Source organism: Thamnophis elegans, chromosome 4 (genome assembly GCF_009769535.1).
Source record: "Thamnophis elegans isolate rThaEle1 chromosome 4, rThaEle1.pri, whole genome shotgun sequence".
NCBI classification, from domain to species: domain Eukaryota; kingdom Metazoa; phylum Chordata; class Lepidosauria; order Squamata; family Colubridae; genus Thamnophis; species Thamnophis elegans.
This window is the reverse complement of record NC_045544.1, coordinates 140,996,886-141,014,109: the sequence shown is the minus strand read 5'-3', so window position 1 is coordinate 141,014,109 and position 17,224 is coordinate 140,996,886. Positions and strand designations below refer to the sequence as shown.

Here is a 17,224-nt window from a genome sequence, read left to right as displayed (position 1 = left end):
ACACTGGCCTAGATCGTTCTTTATGTGTGGACTTCAACTCCCAGAATCCTTTGCAATGATGATCATGGTGGCTGGGGAATTCTGGGAGTTGAAGTCCGGACATCTTCAAGTTGCCAAGGTTGAGAAACACTGGCCTAGATCGTTCTTTATGTGTGGACTTCGACTCCCAGAATCCTTTGCAATTATGATCATGGTGGCTGAGGAATTCTGGGAGTTGAAATTCACACATCTTAAGAATGACCAAGCATGAGAAACATAAGTCTAGAATCTAAATCATTCTTTATGCTTGAACTTCAACTCCCAGAATCCTTTGCAATGACCATGCTGATTGGGGAATTCTGGGAGTTGAAGTCCATACCCCTTTGAGTTCCCAAAGCTGAAAAACACTGGCGTAAGGATGAAGCGAATCTGAACACGCCAACATTACAAATCACAATTCCACCCTACAAGCGGAGTCGGGCCCTGTTTCTCCAACCTGGTGCCCACCAGAAACTTCGGGGCTATGAACTGCAAATTCTGGCAGAGGAGGAATCAATATATTTCATCAATATATTGATTCCACTTTTAGGGCAGCAAAAGTGAATCTTGCACAAGCCTCTTGCACCAACACCGGTTGTGTGGGGGACTTTTTTTGACTAGACTATCCCACTACATGCCGGCCACGCTTCTCCCGTGTCAATCAAGGAATATTCGAATGAAGGAAGTGGGTGTCTTCTAAAGGCGTGGGACTACAAACCCCATAATTCCTAGCCAGCACGATGGCCAGATGTGTGTGTGTGTGTGGATTTCTGTCTTTCTCATCATGGGGGTCTGAGACAGTGGGTTGCGTTGACCTCCAAGACACGTGGAGCAGTGCAGAAACCCAGAAGGTCTTTAAAACGCACCCCGTCCCAAGTGTTTCATATTCATTTTAATATGAATTTATGACATTTATGTGCCCCCCAATTTTGCTACCCAAAGTGAGGTTTTTTTTTTTAATTGGATTTATATGCCGCCCTTCTCCCAAAAGACTCAGGGCGGCGTAAACATTTAAAAAAAATATTACAAAAGTTAAAAAGAAAATTAGATAAGAGTATCCAAAAGCAAACCCAATTAATATTAACAATAACATTTTAAAAAATTAAATTAAAAGTCTAGGGACAGAGGCCTGGTTCAAAGACTGCAGATTTTTAAGCCTGGCTTTTTGAAGGAATGACTACGCTCTGTTATCAAACCGCATTGAGAGTTGGTTAAAAAAGCGTTGATGACGTTACCTAGCTGGGTCGTGAAACGTCTGCAAGGAAGCCACCAAGCTCAGAGAGCACCACGGACCAGTCCTCCTCCTCCTCTTCGCAAACCCCACTCCCTTCTAGCACTGATATCGCTCCCTCATTGGGTAATGAAACGTCTGTAAAAGCTCAGACAGCACCCACCTCCTCCCAAACCCCTCACCCTACCAGCACGGATGTTGTTATCTAGTTGAGTCCTGCGACGTCTGTAAGAAAACCACCCAGCTCAGAGTATCAAGGACCCCCCAGTCTTCCTCCTCCTCTTTTCTCCAATATCCACTTCCTTTCAACACTGATGATGTTCCCTAGTTGGGTCGCGAAACGTCTGCAAGGAAGCCACCAAGCTCAGAGAGCACCCGGGACCTCAGTCCTCTTCCTCCTCCTCCACCTCTTCCTCCTTTTTCCCCTCTTCCTCCACCTCCTCTTCCCCTTCCTCTTTTTCCCCTCTTCCTCTTCCTCCTCTTCCTCCACCTCCTCTTTTCCCCTCTTCCTCCTCTTCTTCTCCTCCAGAAACTCTCTTCTAGCACTGATGATGTTACTTAATTGGGTGATGAAACGTCTCTGAGAAAACCACCGAGCTCAGAGAGCACCCGGGACTCCTGGCCCGCAAATATTCTCTTCTGTTGGTTCATAAACACCCACAGGTAAGAGGTGCAGAAGCCAAAAGCAGACACAGAGCCAAGGTGGGCTTTTCCGTAACATGTGAATACGACCCCACATCATAACCCAGATCGAAACAACCCCATTAGGGCTTCACAGGAGGCTGACACCCAGCCATTCTCACATTCAAACCTTTGGGCCTCATTAGATACACTGGATCTGAAGATCCTTTTGGAAATCAGGAGGATCTCAAGATGCTCCCTTTCTCCTCTGGCAGATCCCCTCCAGCCAAGGTCACCTAAAACACCTCCCCCCCCCATGTATAATTCACATTATTCACATAATATTACTCCCGTTTCCCCCCCGCTCTGAACATACAGCTAAGTCATCGACTTACAACCGCAATTGGGCCCAAAAGGCCCGCTGCGAAGCCAGACGGTCGTTAAGTGAGTTCCACCCCATTTTGCAAACCGCTGCCGTTCTTAAGGGAATCGTTGCAGTTATTAAATCAGCCCCACGGTCATTAAGCGAATCACCGCCGACTTTGCTTGTCAGGAGATGGCCAAAGGGGATCATGTGATGCGACCGTCATGAATACGAGTCAGTTGCCAAGCTGGCTGTTTTGATCACACGGCAAGGATGCTGGTCGTTAGGTGTGGAAAACGGTCACGAGTCCGTTTTTTTCAGTGCCGTTGTAACTTCGGACGGTCGCTAAACGAAGTGCTGTTAAGTCGAGGGTGACTTCTCCTTATGGAGCCCACCCAGAGAGGGGTGCAGATGCAAGAGAGGGACTTTTGGGGAGGGGTCCTCCCTGGATGTCCCCAGGTCAGTGTTTCTCAACCTTGTCAACTTGAAGATGTCTGGACTTCAACTCCCAGAATTCCCCAGCCAGCGAATGCTGGCTGGGGAATTCTGGGAGTTGAAGTCCAGACATCTTCAAGTTGACAAGGTTGAGAAACACTGATCTAGGCTATCTTTCTGAATCTTGGTGACTGTAAGATGGGAGGACTTCAACTCCCAGAATTCCCCAGCCAGCATGGCTGACGTTGAAATCCCCAAACCTTTTAAGCAGGGCTGACTAGGGACTTCTGGGAATTGTAGTCCACATAGCCAAGCTAAGGCAGTACTAGCAACCCCATCACCCACATTTTTAGCCAGGATTCAGAGACCCATCTCAGAGCCCCTCTTAATTCACCCATTTCCCCTCGCCCTTTTTAAAAAAAATAAAATATTATTATTATTATGCTTAGCAAAACTACCTGAGCATCTTGGAGTTAACGCAACCACACCACGCAAAAACACAAGACAGGATACAAAAGAATCAGGCCCGGATCCTAAGCGGGCCTCCTTGCCCAGGCCCCCCCAAAAAGACGGGCCCGGTCCCGAGTTCAAATCCTGCGTCGGGTCGAGATGGACGCCATTCTCCGGCCTACCTAAACACAGAGCCCAGATTTTGATGCCACTAGAGAAGAGAATTAAAAGCATGTTCCAGAAATCAGGGTGGGGGGTCTTTATACCTGGAGCCCTGAACTCCCAAATCCACTTAATGGGGGGAGGGTCGTCCCCCCCCCAGTTAAGGAACCAGGGCATGCCACTTGCAACACACACACAAACCCAAAAGCAGGTGTGCCAAGAACACCAGCCCCTCCCTCCATCCTACAAGGCTTAAGTCTCCCCCCAACTCAATTCCCAGGAGCCCCAGCGGATGAGCAGGTGGGTTGGGGAGAAACCATGGGAGTTGTAGTCCCATGCACCCCCCAAGGGTTGCAGAGCCTTGGCTTGCTGGCGGTGAGTGGGGAACAGGGACCCCTCCCCAATCTAGTGTGCAGGCCCAACGAAGGGAAGGGGAGGGGGGATAAAAACCATATGGAAAATCCAGAATATAGAGGGGGAGGGAGGGGAGAAATTGGGTCTGCTCTGGATCCATGGTGCAGAGCATCTTCTGCTGGAGGGACTGAAGGGGGGGGAGGGCAGGGTCTCCAGCAAGCCAGGGAAGGGGTGGGGGTGCAGCAGAGCAAGGCTGGGTCCTACAGGATGAGCCCCTCCCTCTTTTCCTTCCTTCCTTCTTTCCTCTCTCTCCCCCTTCCCTTCTCCTCCCTCCCTCCCTTTCTCCCCTGCTTCCTTCCTCCCTTTTCCTTCCTTCTTCTCTCTCCCCTTCTCCTTTCTTCTTCCTTCCTGCCTCCCTTTCTTCCTGCCTCCCTTTTTCCTTCCTTCCTTCTTTCCTCCTTCCTTCCATTTGTCCCCTGCTTCCTCCCTCCCACATCCTTCCTTCTTTCCTCTCTCTCCCCTTTTTTCTTCTTCCTTTCTTCTTCCCTCCCTCCTTCCTTCCATTTCTTCCTGCCTCCCTTTTTCCTTCCCTTCTTTCCTTTCTCCCCCTTCCCTTCTCCTTCCTCCTTCTCTCCTACCCTCTCTTCCTTCCCTTCCTTCCTCTCACCCCCCTTCCTTCTCGTTCCTCCCTCCCTCCTTCCCTCTCCTTCTTCCTGTCTCCCTTTTTCCTTCCCTTCTTTCCTCTCTCCCCCATTCCCTTCTCGTTCCTCCCTCCCTCCTTCCCTCTCTTTCTTCCTGTCTCCCTTTTTCCTTCCCTTCTTTCCTCTCACCCCTTCCTTCTCCTTCCTCCCTCCCTCCCTCCTTCCCTCTCTTTCTTCCTATCTCCCTTTTTCCTTCCCTTCTTTCCTCTCTCCCCCTTCCTTCTCCTTCCTCCCTCCTTCCCTCTCTTTCTTCCTGTCTCCCTTTTTCCTTCCCTTCTTTCCTCTCTCCCCCATTCCCTTCTCGTTCCTCCCTCCCTCCTTCCCTCTCTTTCTTCCTGTCTCCCTTTTTCCTTCCCTTCTTTCCTCTCACCCCCTTCCTTCTCCTTCCTCCCTCCCTCCTTCCCGCTCTTTCTTCCTGTCTCCCTTTTTCCTTCCCTTCTTTCCTCTCTCCCCCATTCCCTTCTCGTTCCTCCCTCCCTCCTTCCCTCTCTTTCTTCCTGTCTCCCTTTTTCCTTCCCTTCTTTCCTCTCTCCCCCCTTCCTTCTCCTTCCTCCCTCCCTCCTTCCCTCTCTTTCTTCCTGTCTCCCTTTTTCCTTCCCTTCTTTCCTCTCTCTCCCCCTTCCCTTCTCCTTTCTTCCTTCTCCTTCCTCCCTCCTCCCTTCCCTTTCTTCCCTGCTTCCTCCCTTCCCTTTTTCCATCCTCCCTTCCTTTCCCTCCTTCCTCCGCAGCGCCTGGCCCTGCTGGGGGCTTGTCGTCCGGGGAAGGCCGGCCAGGAGAGCGGCGCAAAGGGGCCGCCGCCGCCGCCGGGATCCTCCCGGGAAAGGCTGGAGGAAGGGATGGATGGAGGGACGGGCGCATCCTTCCCCGCAGCCGCCTCTTCCGCCAACGCGGCGCCCGCCGCACCTGGCCGGGCCGGGCAGAGGCGGGGGAAGGGGCAGGGGCAGAGCCGCAGGCCCGGCCTCGCCTTCCCTCTCCCCGCCGGGGCTCACCTGGCGCGCTGCAATCGGCGCACACCTCCGCCCGGCCCGCCTTCCGCGCCATCCTGGCCGCCTGCGGCTCCGGCCTCTGCGCCCGCCGCGCCCCGCGACCTCCGCCCGCTCCGGCTCCCTCCGGCCGGGCGCCGCTTCCCGGGCTGGGCGCAGCAGCAGCAGCAGCAGCGGTGGCGGCGGCGGGCGCAGCAGCTGCCCCTCCTGCAGGAAGCCAGGCGGGCGGGCGGGCGGCGAGAGCGCAGGGCCGGCCCTCCGGAGGCGGAGCGAGCCGGGCAGCGGGGCGCCCCGAGCCGCCTCCACCGCCGGCTCCTGCGGGGGCGTCCCCGGGCCAGCCACGCAGCGCCCGATCCTATGCCGATGCTGCTGCTGCTGCTTCTGCGCGTTCTTTAGGGGGGGGGGGTTGATGGATGGGGAGGGTCCATTGCCCCGGGATGCCCAGGGGGCGCCCTGTTGGGGATGCGCTGGACAGCCCCCCCCCCATGGCTAGCTGAAGCCCCCGCAGCGCCGACGCAGGGGCCGAAGGGGTCTTTCAGCCAAGCAGGGGGTGCAGGGGGTGCAGGGGGTGGGGGGTCTTGCCATCCGGACCCCTGGACCCAAAGTCACACCTGGAGCCCTGAACCCCCAAATAGGCTTCATGGGGAGGGGGTTTCTTGCCAGGAAAGGCGCCTGGACCAGCCCAACCTGCCCCCCCCCCACCAGAAGAAAGGCAGGTGGGCTCAAAATGCAGGTGGGGCCCCCTCCCTCTTAAAATGCTCAGTCTGCCCCCCCAACCCAACTTCTTTGAGCCCCAGCGGGGAGTGGGGGGAAGTGGGGCAAGTGGGGGCTGGGGAGAGTGGGGACAATTGGGAGTGGGGGGTGAGGAGTGGGGGGTGGGGGGGCTGGAAAATGGAGACAGTGTGGAGAGTAGGGGGGGTGGAGAGTGGGGAGGGGTTGGGGAATGGGGGGCTGGGGAGAGTGGGGACAATTGGGAGTGGGGGGTGAGGAGTGGGGGGGTAGGAGGGGAGTGGGGGGGCTGGAAAATGGAGACAGTGTGGAGAGTAGGGGGGATGGAGGGTGGGGAGGGGTTGGGGAATGGGGGGCTGGGGAGAGTGGGGACAATTGGGAGTGGGGGGTGAGGAGTGGGGGGGTAGGGGGGGAGTGGGGGGGCTGGAAAATGGAGACAGTGTGGAGAGTAGGGGGGGTGGAGAGTGGGGAGGGGTTGGGGAATGGGGGGCTGGGGAGAGTGGGGACAATTGGGAGTGGGGGGTGAGGAGTGGGGGGGGTAGGAGGGGAGTGGGGGGGGCTGGAAAATGGAGACAGTGTGGAGAGTAGGGGGGATGGAGGGTGGGGAGGGGTTGGGGAATGGGGGGCTGGGGAGAGTGGGGACAATTGGGAGTGGGGGGTGAGGAGTGGGGGGGTAGGGCGGGAGTGGGGGGGCTGGAAAATGGAGACAGTGTGGAGAGTAGGGGGGGTGGAGAGTGGGGAGGGGTTGGGGAATGGGGGGCTGGGGAGAGTGGGGACAATTGGGAGTGGGGGGTGAGGAGTGGGGGGGGTAGGGCGGGAGTGGGGGGGCTGGAAAATGGAGACAGTGTGGAGAGTAGGGGGGATGGAGGGTGGGGAGGGGTTGGGGAATGGGGGGCTGGGGAGAGTGGGGACAATTGAGAGTGGGGGGTGAGGAGTGGGGGGGTAGGGCGGGAGTGGGGGGGCTGGAAAATGGAGACAGTGTGGAGAGTAGGGGGGATGGAGGGTGGGGAGGGGTTGGGGAATGGGGGGCTGGGGAGAGTGGGGACAATTGGGAGTGGGGGGTGAGGAGTGGGGGGGGTAGGGGGGGAGTGGGGGGGCTGGAAAATGGAGACAGTGTGGAGAGTAGGGGGGATGGAGGGTGGGGAGGGGTTGGGGAATGGGGGGCTGGGGAGAGTGGGGACAATTGAGAGTGGGGGGTGAGGAGTGGGGGGGTAGGGCGGGAGTGGGGGGGCTGGAAAATGGAGACAGTGTGGAGAGTAGGGGGGATGGAGGGTGGGGAGGGTTGGGGAATGGGGGGCTGGGGAGAGTGGGGACAATTGGGAGTGGGGGGTGAGGAGTGGGGGGGGTAGGGGGGGAGTGGGGGGGCTGGAAAATGGAGACAGTGTGGAGAGTAGGGGGGATGGAGGGTGGGGAGGGGTTGGGGAATGGGGGGCTGGGGAGAGTGGGGACAATTGGGAGTGGGGGGTGAGGAGTGGGGGGGTAGGGCGGGAGTGGGGGGGCTGGAAAATGGAGACTGTGGAGAGTAGGGGGGATGGAGGGTGGGGAGGAAGGACAATGGGGAGGGGGGCATGGAGAATGGGGGGGGCTGGGGAGTGGGGCCAATCTGGAAAGTGGGGAGGGGAAGAGGGCCATTCGCCGCTCCTTGAACAGTTTATGTCACCCTCTGGTTGCCAAGCGGACTTGGAGAACCCGCTACACGCGGGAGGGGGAGCATTCACACGTGCTTGCAGGATCCGTGTTTACTTATTTCTGTATTTCCTGGCATCTTGGCTGTGGTTGTAAAGCGGCCTTTGCAAAGAGTTGACTGCAAGGCCGGGGTGTGTTTGTGGGGGGGGGGGGGGAGATGGCCAAGAGTTTAGATGCTCCCCCTCCCCTTCGGATTTTGTCTGAACTTCTTTCTATTTTTTGCATGACATGTTGGGTCCACGGGGGGGAGGGGCGAGCCCGAGGAGGAAGTGAGGTCTTGAGCACGGTGACGTCATCGCCCCCGCGATGCAAATGAGGTGGGCTGCCTGGAGCAGCTGGGCATGATGTCATCGGGGCTCGGGCGGCGGCGGCGGCGGCGGGTCCTAAAGAGAGACGTCTCTCTCCATCCAATGCCCGCTGTTGGAGGTGGCATCGTCTGAATGGCATCCGACCCGCTGCCTGTTTGCACGGAAGCGCCTGAAGGAAGGAATGCGAAATGCGAAACGGACGACAGATGCAGAAATCTGATCGAGGATGCATAAAATTGCATAAAGTCCTTTAAAAAGTTGGATTAAAGCTGGGTGGACTTCAACTCCCAGAATCCCCCAGCCAGCTTAGAATTCTGGGAGTTCAATACAATACAATAGAATAGAAGAATAGAATAATAAAGAATAGAATAGAATAATAAATATAGAATAGGAATATAGAATAAGAATTCAATTGAATAATAAAGAATAGAATAATAAACAGAATACAAATATAGAATAAAAATAGAATAGAATAAAGAATAGAATAGAATAATAAATATAGAATAGAATAGGAATATAGAATAAGAATTCAATTGAATAATAAAGAATAGAATAATAAACAGAATACAAATATAGAATAAAAAATAGAATAGAACAAAGAATAGAACAGAAATATAGAATAATAAATAAATAATAGACTAGAATACAAAAGTATATAATAGAATAATAAATGTAGAATAGAATAGAAATATAGAATAAGAATTGAATTGAATAATAAATAGAATAATAAACATAGAATTGAATACAAATATAGAGTAAAAGAATAGAATAGAATTAATAAAGAATAGAATAGAACAGAAATACAGAATAATAGAATAGAATAATAAATAAACAATAGAATAGAAAAAGTATAGAATAGAATAATAATTGTAGAATAGAATAATAACTTTATTGTCACTTTGAATGTACACTAATCGGCAAACATTCAAGTGAAATTTCATTGCATCCAGCTCTCAAAGGATCACCACCTCCAATAGACACTAATAATATAACAGAACGAATAAATGAATAGAGATCAATACAGAATTATGCACGGACCCACATATATCGCATGTCACAGAGAAACGACAGTCTAGTTCAGATGTGCACACATATTCACATTGCCACGGTTAAGAAACACTGAACTGAAGCAATTCTAATAGTCAGAACTTTTCAAGAAATCAAACTCGGGCATTGTCTGCCATGTCATTATTATTTTATTTATTTATTTATCCGAAAAGGCAAAAAACGTTTCTTTTTCTCAGGCTTATTTCCTCCAATCCTACCAACTTCCTCCTTGAACCCTCTCAAGCAGATCTTTCTGCCTGATACCATCTGCAAAAAAGAATTATTTTTTTAATTAGTGTTTCTTTCTGCTTTTCAACTCTGCCCTTATCTTTCCGTTCTACTGAAAGAAAGAAAAAATTACGCTTGGTTTTTAAAGTTCTCACAAAGTTACTTCTTCTTTTGATTTCCCCTTTGTTACTCTCACTTTTTAAAGATCTGCTGCCCGTTGGATGACCCACTATAGCCACCGTACACTAAATAAACAAAATAGAACGATTAAATTCAATTTTCAACACTTTTCTTGCCCTTTTTAAGACCTGTGGTCATTTTCTGGGGTTTCGAGAGTAGAATAAGCAGATAGCCCTTGACTTACAACAATCCATTTAGTGACCATTCGAAGTTACAACAGCACTGGAAAAAGTGCTTTACAGCCACTCCTCACACTTATGACCGTTGGTCATGTGATCAACATTCAGGCACTTGGCAACTGATTTTTATTTATGACGGTTGCCGTATCTTGGAGTCACATTATCCCCTTTTGCGACCTTCCTGACAGACTTCCAACAAGCAAAGTCAGTGGGGAAAGCTGGATTCGCTTAATAGCCACTCGATTCACTTAACGACGGGAGTGATTCACTAAACAGCCAGGGCAAATTAAAAACATGTAAAATCAGGCATGGCTTGCTTAGCAATCTCCTTGCTTGGCCACGAAAATTCTTGTCCTGTTGTCATAAATCAAGAAACAGTCATCTAAAGATTAACAGATTAAGAGAGTTGGAAGAGAGACCTTGGAGGTCATCTAGTCCAGGAGTGGGTCCCTGTAACAATTGCTACTGGTTCACTTCGTGTGTGCTTTAGACGCAGCTCATTTCATTCACACACGCAAACTGCACATTGCTCGCACAGGCACAGTTGAATGTAAATTGTTCTGAGCATGTACAGAAACATGCCAGCAACGGCAGAAGAGACCAGGAATCCGGTTCGGAGGCATGGCCAGCCCGGGGTCGCTGCTGGTTCTGTGACCCAGATCACCAAATCACCATTACTGGTTTGGCCGAACCAGGGGCAACCCGACTGATCTAGTCCAACACCACCACCCCCCAAAAAAAGCAGGAGACCCTACACGATTTCTGACTGATGGCAGTCCAGTCTCTTCTTGAAAGCCTGGTGATGAAGCTCCCACAACTTCTGAATAACAATAACAGAATAACAGAGTTGGAAGGGACCTTGGAGGTCATCTAGTCCAACCCCCTGCCCAAGCAGGAGACCCTACTACATCATTTCTGACAGATGGCAGTCCAGTCTCTTCTTGAAAGCCTCCAGGGATGAAGCTCCCACAACTTCCAAAGGCAACTTCTCTTCCATGGGTTGATTGTTCTCACGGTCAGGAAATTCCTCCTTATTTCCAGGTTGAATCTCTCCTTGGTCAGTTTCCATCCATTCTTCCTTCTTCTGGCCTTCAGGCGCCTTGGAAAATAGCTTGATCCCCTAACTCCTCTCTGGAAGATGCTCTCCTGTCTCCCCTTGTCCTTCTCTTCATTAAACTACAGATTAACAGAGTTGGAAAGGACCTTGTAGGTCATCTAGTCCAACTCTCCCCCAGCCCAAGTAGGAGACACTACACAATTTCTGACCGATGGCAGTCCAGTCTCTTCTTGAAAGCCTCCAGTGATGAAGCTCTCAAAACTTCTGAAGGCAACTTCTATTCCATTGCATACAAAATAAGAGAGTTGGAAGGGACCTTGGAGGTCATCTAGTCCAACCCCCTGCCCAAGCAGGAGACCCTACTACATCATTTCTGACTGATGGCAGTCCAGTCTCTTCTTGAAAGCTTCCAGAGATGAAGCCCCCCCCCCAACTTGCGAAGGCAACTTCTCTTCCATGGGTTGATTGCTCTCACTTGTCAGAAAATTCCTCCTTATTTCCAGGTTGAATCTCTCCTTGGTCAGTTTCCATCCATTCTTCCTTCTCTGGCCTTCGGGTGCTTTGGAGAATAGCTGGACCCCCTAACTCCTCTCTGTGGCAGCCCCTCAAATATTGGAAGATGCTCTCCTGGCCCTTTTCTTCCATAGACTAGCCAGGCCTAGTAAACATTAATCCTTCTGTCTCCTCTTCATATTTATGCCATCCAAAACCAATTTTCCACAGGCCAAGCATAACATCCTTCCTGCTCCTTCGAAATTTGCATCAACACCTTTCTTTAGAACAGCATTAGCAAAAAAAAAAAAAAAAAAGATTGCTAACCAATTCTAAAAATATTGCATTTATCTCATTGCAAGTATTTCGGAAACCTGTTTCTCCGGCGAGTACATTTTAAACATCTAAATGATTACTGTTGGCCACACCGTCAATCAGATGTTCAAACTGGATTTGGCTTTTTTTTTTTTTAATCCACCTATCGAGTCCTTCCCAAAAATCTGACACAGACAGATGGTATCAACAGAATGTCACCCGCTCCAAGCAAAGCTGCCTTTTGCAATTGAGTGATGCGGATTGTGTCAATGCCAAGGATATTCAACGTCGTTCCAGATGTTTGGGATTGCACAACTTGAAAATTTAATTGTGGTTGATTGCAGAGACTGGATTTGGCATTTTATCCCCAGTTGAGTGCTTCCCAAGCATCTGGGATAGCCAGAAAAGGCACCTTTGAGATGAACTGGGGATAGGCAGATATGATTGTGTGTCCCCACTCTATCCATTCATCCATCCACCCACCCACCCACCCATCTACCTACCTACCTACCTACCTAATCATCCATCTATATATATATCTATCTTCTATCTATCATCTATCTATGTCTGTCTGTCTGTCTGTCTGTCTATCTATCTATCTATCTATCTATCTTATCTATCATCTATCTACCTATCATCTACCCATCCCATCCCTATCTATCTATCTATCTATCTATCTATCTATCTATCTATCTATCTATCTATCTATATTATCTATCAACTATCTACCTATCATCTATCATCTACCTATCATCTATCATCTACCTATCCCATCCCTATCTATCTATCTATCTATCTATCTATCTATCTATCTATCTATCTATCTATCCCTACCCACCTATCTACCTATCTACCTACTTACCTAATTATCTATCTATCTATCTATCTATCTATCTATCTATCTATCTAGCTAGCTAGCTAGCTAGCTAGCTATGTCTGTCTGTCTGTCTGTCTATTATCATCTATCTATATTATCTATCCTATCTACCTACCTATCATCTATCATCATCCTATCCTACCTACCTACTACCTACCTACCTACCTACCTACCTGTTGTGACTCAGCAGAAGTTTTCTGTGAGTTGAGTCGGGAAGCAGGAATAACAATGCAGCTGGGGCTCATTAGTGTGGTCTTCTGGAGATAAAAGGACTGATGGTGCCATGCCCTGGTTGCAGAAGTCAACGTTCATCGTTCATTCGTGGTTCGTTGATGGAGAATTCAGTTCCGTTCCTGTTTGAGTTTGTGAGATACTTGGATAAGTGATTTTGCTTCTTGAAAACCTGGTGCTGTAAGAGTTTTGTTTCTGCATTCTGCTGCGTAACCCCTGTTGACAGAGACTTTATCTATGTTTATTTTGGGCTCGCAGCCAGCGTGAACCAGGACTGATAAAGTTATTTCCTTTTAAGTCTGTCTGACTGTCGTCTGTTAATGAGCGGAGAAGGGGGGTCAGAACACCTACCTACCTATATCTATCTATCTGTCTGTCTAATTATCTAGCCATCTATCTATCCATTCATCCATCCACCCACCCACCCACCCACCTACCTAATCATCTGTGTCTGTCTGTCTGTCTGTCTGTCTGTCTGCTTGCCTGCCTATCTATCTATCTATCTATCTATCTATCTATCTATCTATCTATCATCTATCTATCTATCTATCTATCTATCTATCTATCTATCATCTATCTATCTATCATCTATCTATATTATCTATCTATATTATTTATCATCTACCTACCTACCTATCATCTACCTATCCTATCCTATCCTATCCTATCCTGTCAGTCTATCTGTCTATCTATCTCATCTCTCTCTTTTAGAAAGTCATGGGGGTATTTTCTCTCTTTGGAGACCAACTGTGGGAATTTCTCTTTGTGGGTGGGGAAGACCCCTGCCTCTGAGGGAGATGAGTGTTTAGAAATAGAATGTATAAATAAAATAAAATAAATTTTTAGAAAATCTGGAGAGACCGTCCCAACTGCTGGGCCAGAGAAGGCCTCTCTTTCCAAGAGGGGCTTTGGGTGGTAGCACTGAATTGAGTGAATCTCTCCGGGCAATGGGCCCCTTTGATGGGGTGGTGTCCCCCATCAGAGCCTGGGCAGGGTTCTCACGTGGGGGAGGATGTGGGCTGCAGTTTTCAATCCCCCTTCCTTCCTTCCTTCCTTCCTTCCTTCCTTCCTTCCTTCCTTCCTTCCTTTCTTCCTTCCTTTTGTTTCTTTGGCTGCTGCTGTGCTGCTGGGTGAAGCAAAATAGCTCATTCATTTATTTATGGAGACTTCATACAGATGTGTGTGGCAGCTGCTTCATTAGCACCCAAAGAGATGGGAAAAAGGCGCTGTCATTTCAGGTCACACAGTTTTGCAAAAGAAAAAAGGGGGAAAGAAAGCTACAACTTTCAAGTGGGTTATTCCGTTCTCCTATAAATCAAGGTTGGTCCATCACAACCCTTTGTGCTAAACCAAAATCCATCTTAACTTCATGGCCTGTTTTTGCGGGATACTTATTGGTGGTGAATTAAACCTGGTTTAATGCAACCTAATTTTCTGGGTTTGGATGACATGTTTTTCACACTTCCGTGGAATAAAAAAAGAAAAATTAACAAAGAACCAAAAATGACGTAACCCTGCTATTTACCTGTAACTTTTAAAGAAGTAAATAAAGCAATGGAAGGTTGTCCTGCTTAAAATAGTATAGTCTGTATTGTCATTGTACAAAATAAATGCAACGAAATTGGTTATTAAAATAACTTCTAAAGTCTCTGCATCGTGCCAGACTAATCTTATTGCATTCTTTGACAAAGTGACAAAATGAGTGGACCAGAGGAATGCCGTCGATATAGTTTACTTGGACTTCAGTAAGGCATTTGATAAGGTAGACCATAACCTACTACTAGATAAAGGAGAAGAATGTGGGTTGGACAGCATCACCACCAGATGGATTCGTAACTGGCTGACCAACCGCACTCAAAGTGTAGTACTCAATGGAACTGCATCTACATGGAGGGAAGTATGCAGTGGGGGACCCCAAGGCTCTGTTTTAGGCCCAGTTCTCTTCAACATCTTCATCAATGATTTGGATGAGGGAATAAATGGGGAACTCATCAAATTTGCAGATGACACCAAGCTGGCAGGAATAGCCAACACTCCAGAAGGCAGGCTTAAGATACAGAAGGATCTTGAGAGACTTGAACATTGGGCACTATCTAATAAAATGAAATTCAGTGGTGAAAAGAGTCAGGTTCTACATTTAGGCAAGAGAAACGAAATGCACAGGTTCAGTATAGGTGGTGCCTTCCTCAATAGTAGTAACTGTGAATCAGGGATCTTGGAGTCCTAGTGGACAAGCGTTTAAATCGGAGCCAGCCGTGGGCAGCAGCTGCCAAAAAAGCCAACACAGTTCTAGGCTGCATCAACAGAGGGATGGAATCAAGATCACATGAAGTGTTAATACCACTTTATAAGCACTGGGTAAGGCCACACTTGGAATATTTGCATTCAGTTTTGGCCGCCACAATGTAAAAAAGATGCAGAGACTCTAGAAAGAGTGCAGAGAAGAGCAACAAAGAGGATTAGGGGACTGGAGACTAAAACATATGAAGAACGGTTGCAGGAACTGGGGATGTCCAGCTTAATGAAAAGAAGGACCAGGGGAGACATGATAGCAGTCTTCCAATATCTCAGGGGTTGCCCCAAAGAAGAGGGCACCTGAGGGTAGGACAAGAAGCAATGGGTGGAAACTAATCAAGGAGAGAAGCAACTTACAACGGAGGAGAAATTTCCTGACAGTGAGAACAATTAATCAGTGGAAGAGAAGTTGCCTCCAGAAGTTGTGAATGCTCCAACACTGGAATCTTTAAGAAGATGCTGGATAGCCATTTGTCTGAAACGGAATAGGGTTTCCTGCCTAGGCAGGGGGTTGGACTAGAAGACCTCCAAGGTCCCTTCCAACTCTGCTATTGTATTGTATTGTAAATCCTCTTCCTTATAGATTTTAATAACTGCTGTAACTTTTAATTATTTAAATTTTTACAGGTTGCATATAATAGTACTCTCTGGTTACAAATCAAGCATAGATTTGTCCTTCTGACATATACACAAGTAGTCCTTGATTTATAACTGTTTGTTTAGTGGCCTTTCAGAGCTACAACAGCACTGGGAAAAAAATCAATGGGGAAGCAAGATTCACTTAACGACTGTGTGATTCACTTAACAACTTGATTCACTTAACAACTGTAACTAGCCAGGTCGTAAAGTGAGGCAAAACTCACGTAATAACGGTCTTGCTCAGCAGTAGAAATTTTGGGCTCGATTTTGGTCATAAGTCAAGGACTGTCTGTAATAGTACATGGTGGCTAGAAATTGAGCACAGATTTATCCTTCTGAAGTTGTACAACGTTCTTTTTCTATCCATCATGCATGATTCTTAAAACTTTCCCCAGTAATTTTATTAAACACTAGTTGATAACCCACTGGGTATTTATTTATAGGGGGGAAATGTCCAGATCAAACGTAATTTGTTGGATTTTCCCCCTTACCAGAGAGAGCACCTTTGTGGAGTACTGTGAAGCCATTCCCATGGCAACAACTCCACTGCACTACACAGTAGAAGCCATTTTATGGCAGTACAGTAGAATTCATTTAAAGGCACAACAGGCTGTATCTTAACAGAACACACACTGTTCTGTGTAACAAGTTTGGCTGAAATTGCTCGAGGCACTCCAGAGTTATGCCGGAAAACACACACACACACACACACACACACACACACACACACACACACAAATTAATTATTATTATTATTATTTCCTGTGACAGGCTGGGGAATTCTGGGAGTTGAAGTTCACATATTTTAAAGTTGCTTTTGTTGTGAAACACAGGTTTATATCAGGATGAGTTACAATTCCCGTATCTATATCGAATCTCCAATTTTTACTAACCTCCAAGGTTGATTGATTTTGATTTAGGTGGCTCATAGGAGAGAATAAAAGAGAAATAGATTCTTTAATTTTTTTTTTAACCGATTCCAATGCATTTTACTGTTTTTATTGTTTTAACGTAAATTTTAATCGGAATATATGTTTTGAATTGTGAGCTGCCCAGAGTCGTTTGCTGAGATGGGTGGCTATAGAAATTAAATAAGTAAATGCAAATAGATATATATGTATTCACACAAAATTGAGTCTTTTGTCATATTGGCCTCAGTGGATGCCAAAAAGAAATTAATATCCCATTCTTTAAGTTTCAATCGTGACCACTTTAAGATGGGTGGACTTCAATTCCCAGAATGCCCCAGCCAGCTAGGAAGGGTGGCTGGGGGATTCTGGGACTTGAAGTCCACCCATCTTAAAGTGGCCAAGATTGAAAAAAAAAATGTCTTAAAAGAATGGGATATTAATTTCTTAAAGTGGCCAAGGTTGCAAAATTTTGTTTTCAGGTGATCTTTCCCTAATCCATGAAAACAGATCTTAGAAGCTCATTATTCCGAAGCGTGAGTGAATGATTACTGTCAATTTGAGAGATTAATGCCCGTTGGATTCTTCTAAATTGGATTACCGTCTTAGCAGCCTTAACTGATTCCACCAAAGCTTCTCACAAGGGAGGCATTTCAAAGCTAACCGTGGGGTTTCTCCTGTCTAGGGGGCAAGAAGAAGAGGAGGAGAAGAGGAAAAAGTGATGGGAGAAAAGA

The 17,224-nt window shown here is 48.0% G+C and overlaps 1 protein-coding gene across 2 annotated transcripts in view; it reads right to left on the bottom strand.

The window, feature by feature from the left end:
• Positions 1–5,523, bottom strand: part of GIT1 (GIT ArfGAP 1) — a 55,058-nt gene extending 49,535 nt beyond the window's left edge. For both annotated transcript variants that reach the window (XM_032216733.1, XM_032216734.1), the window contains exon 1: positions 5,326–5,523. In XM_032216733.1, the coding sequence (XP_032072624.1) occupies positions 5,326–5,377 (52 nt within the window). In that variant the 5' untranslated portion in view covers positions 5,378–5,523. The remainder of the gene's footprint in view (positions 1–5,325) is intronic.
• Between the last annotated feature and the right edge of the window lie 11,701 nt (positions 5,524–17,224).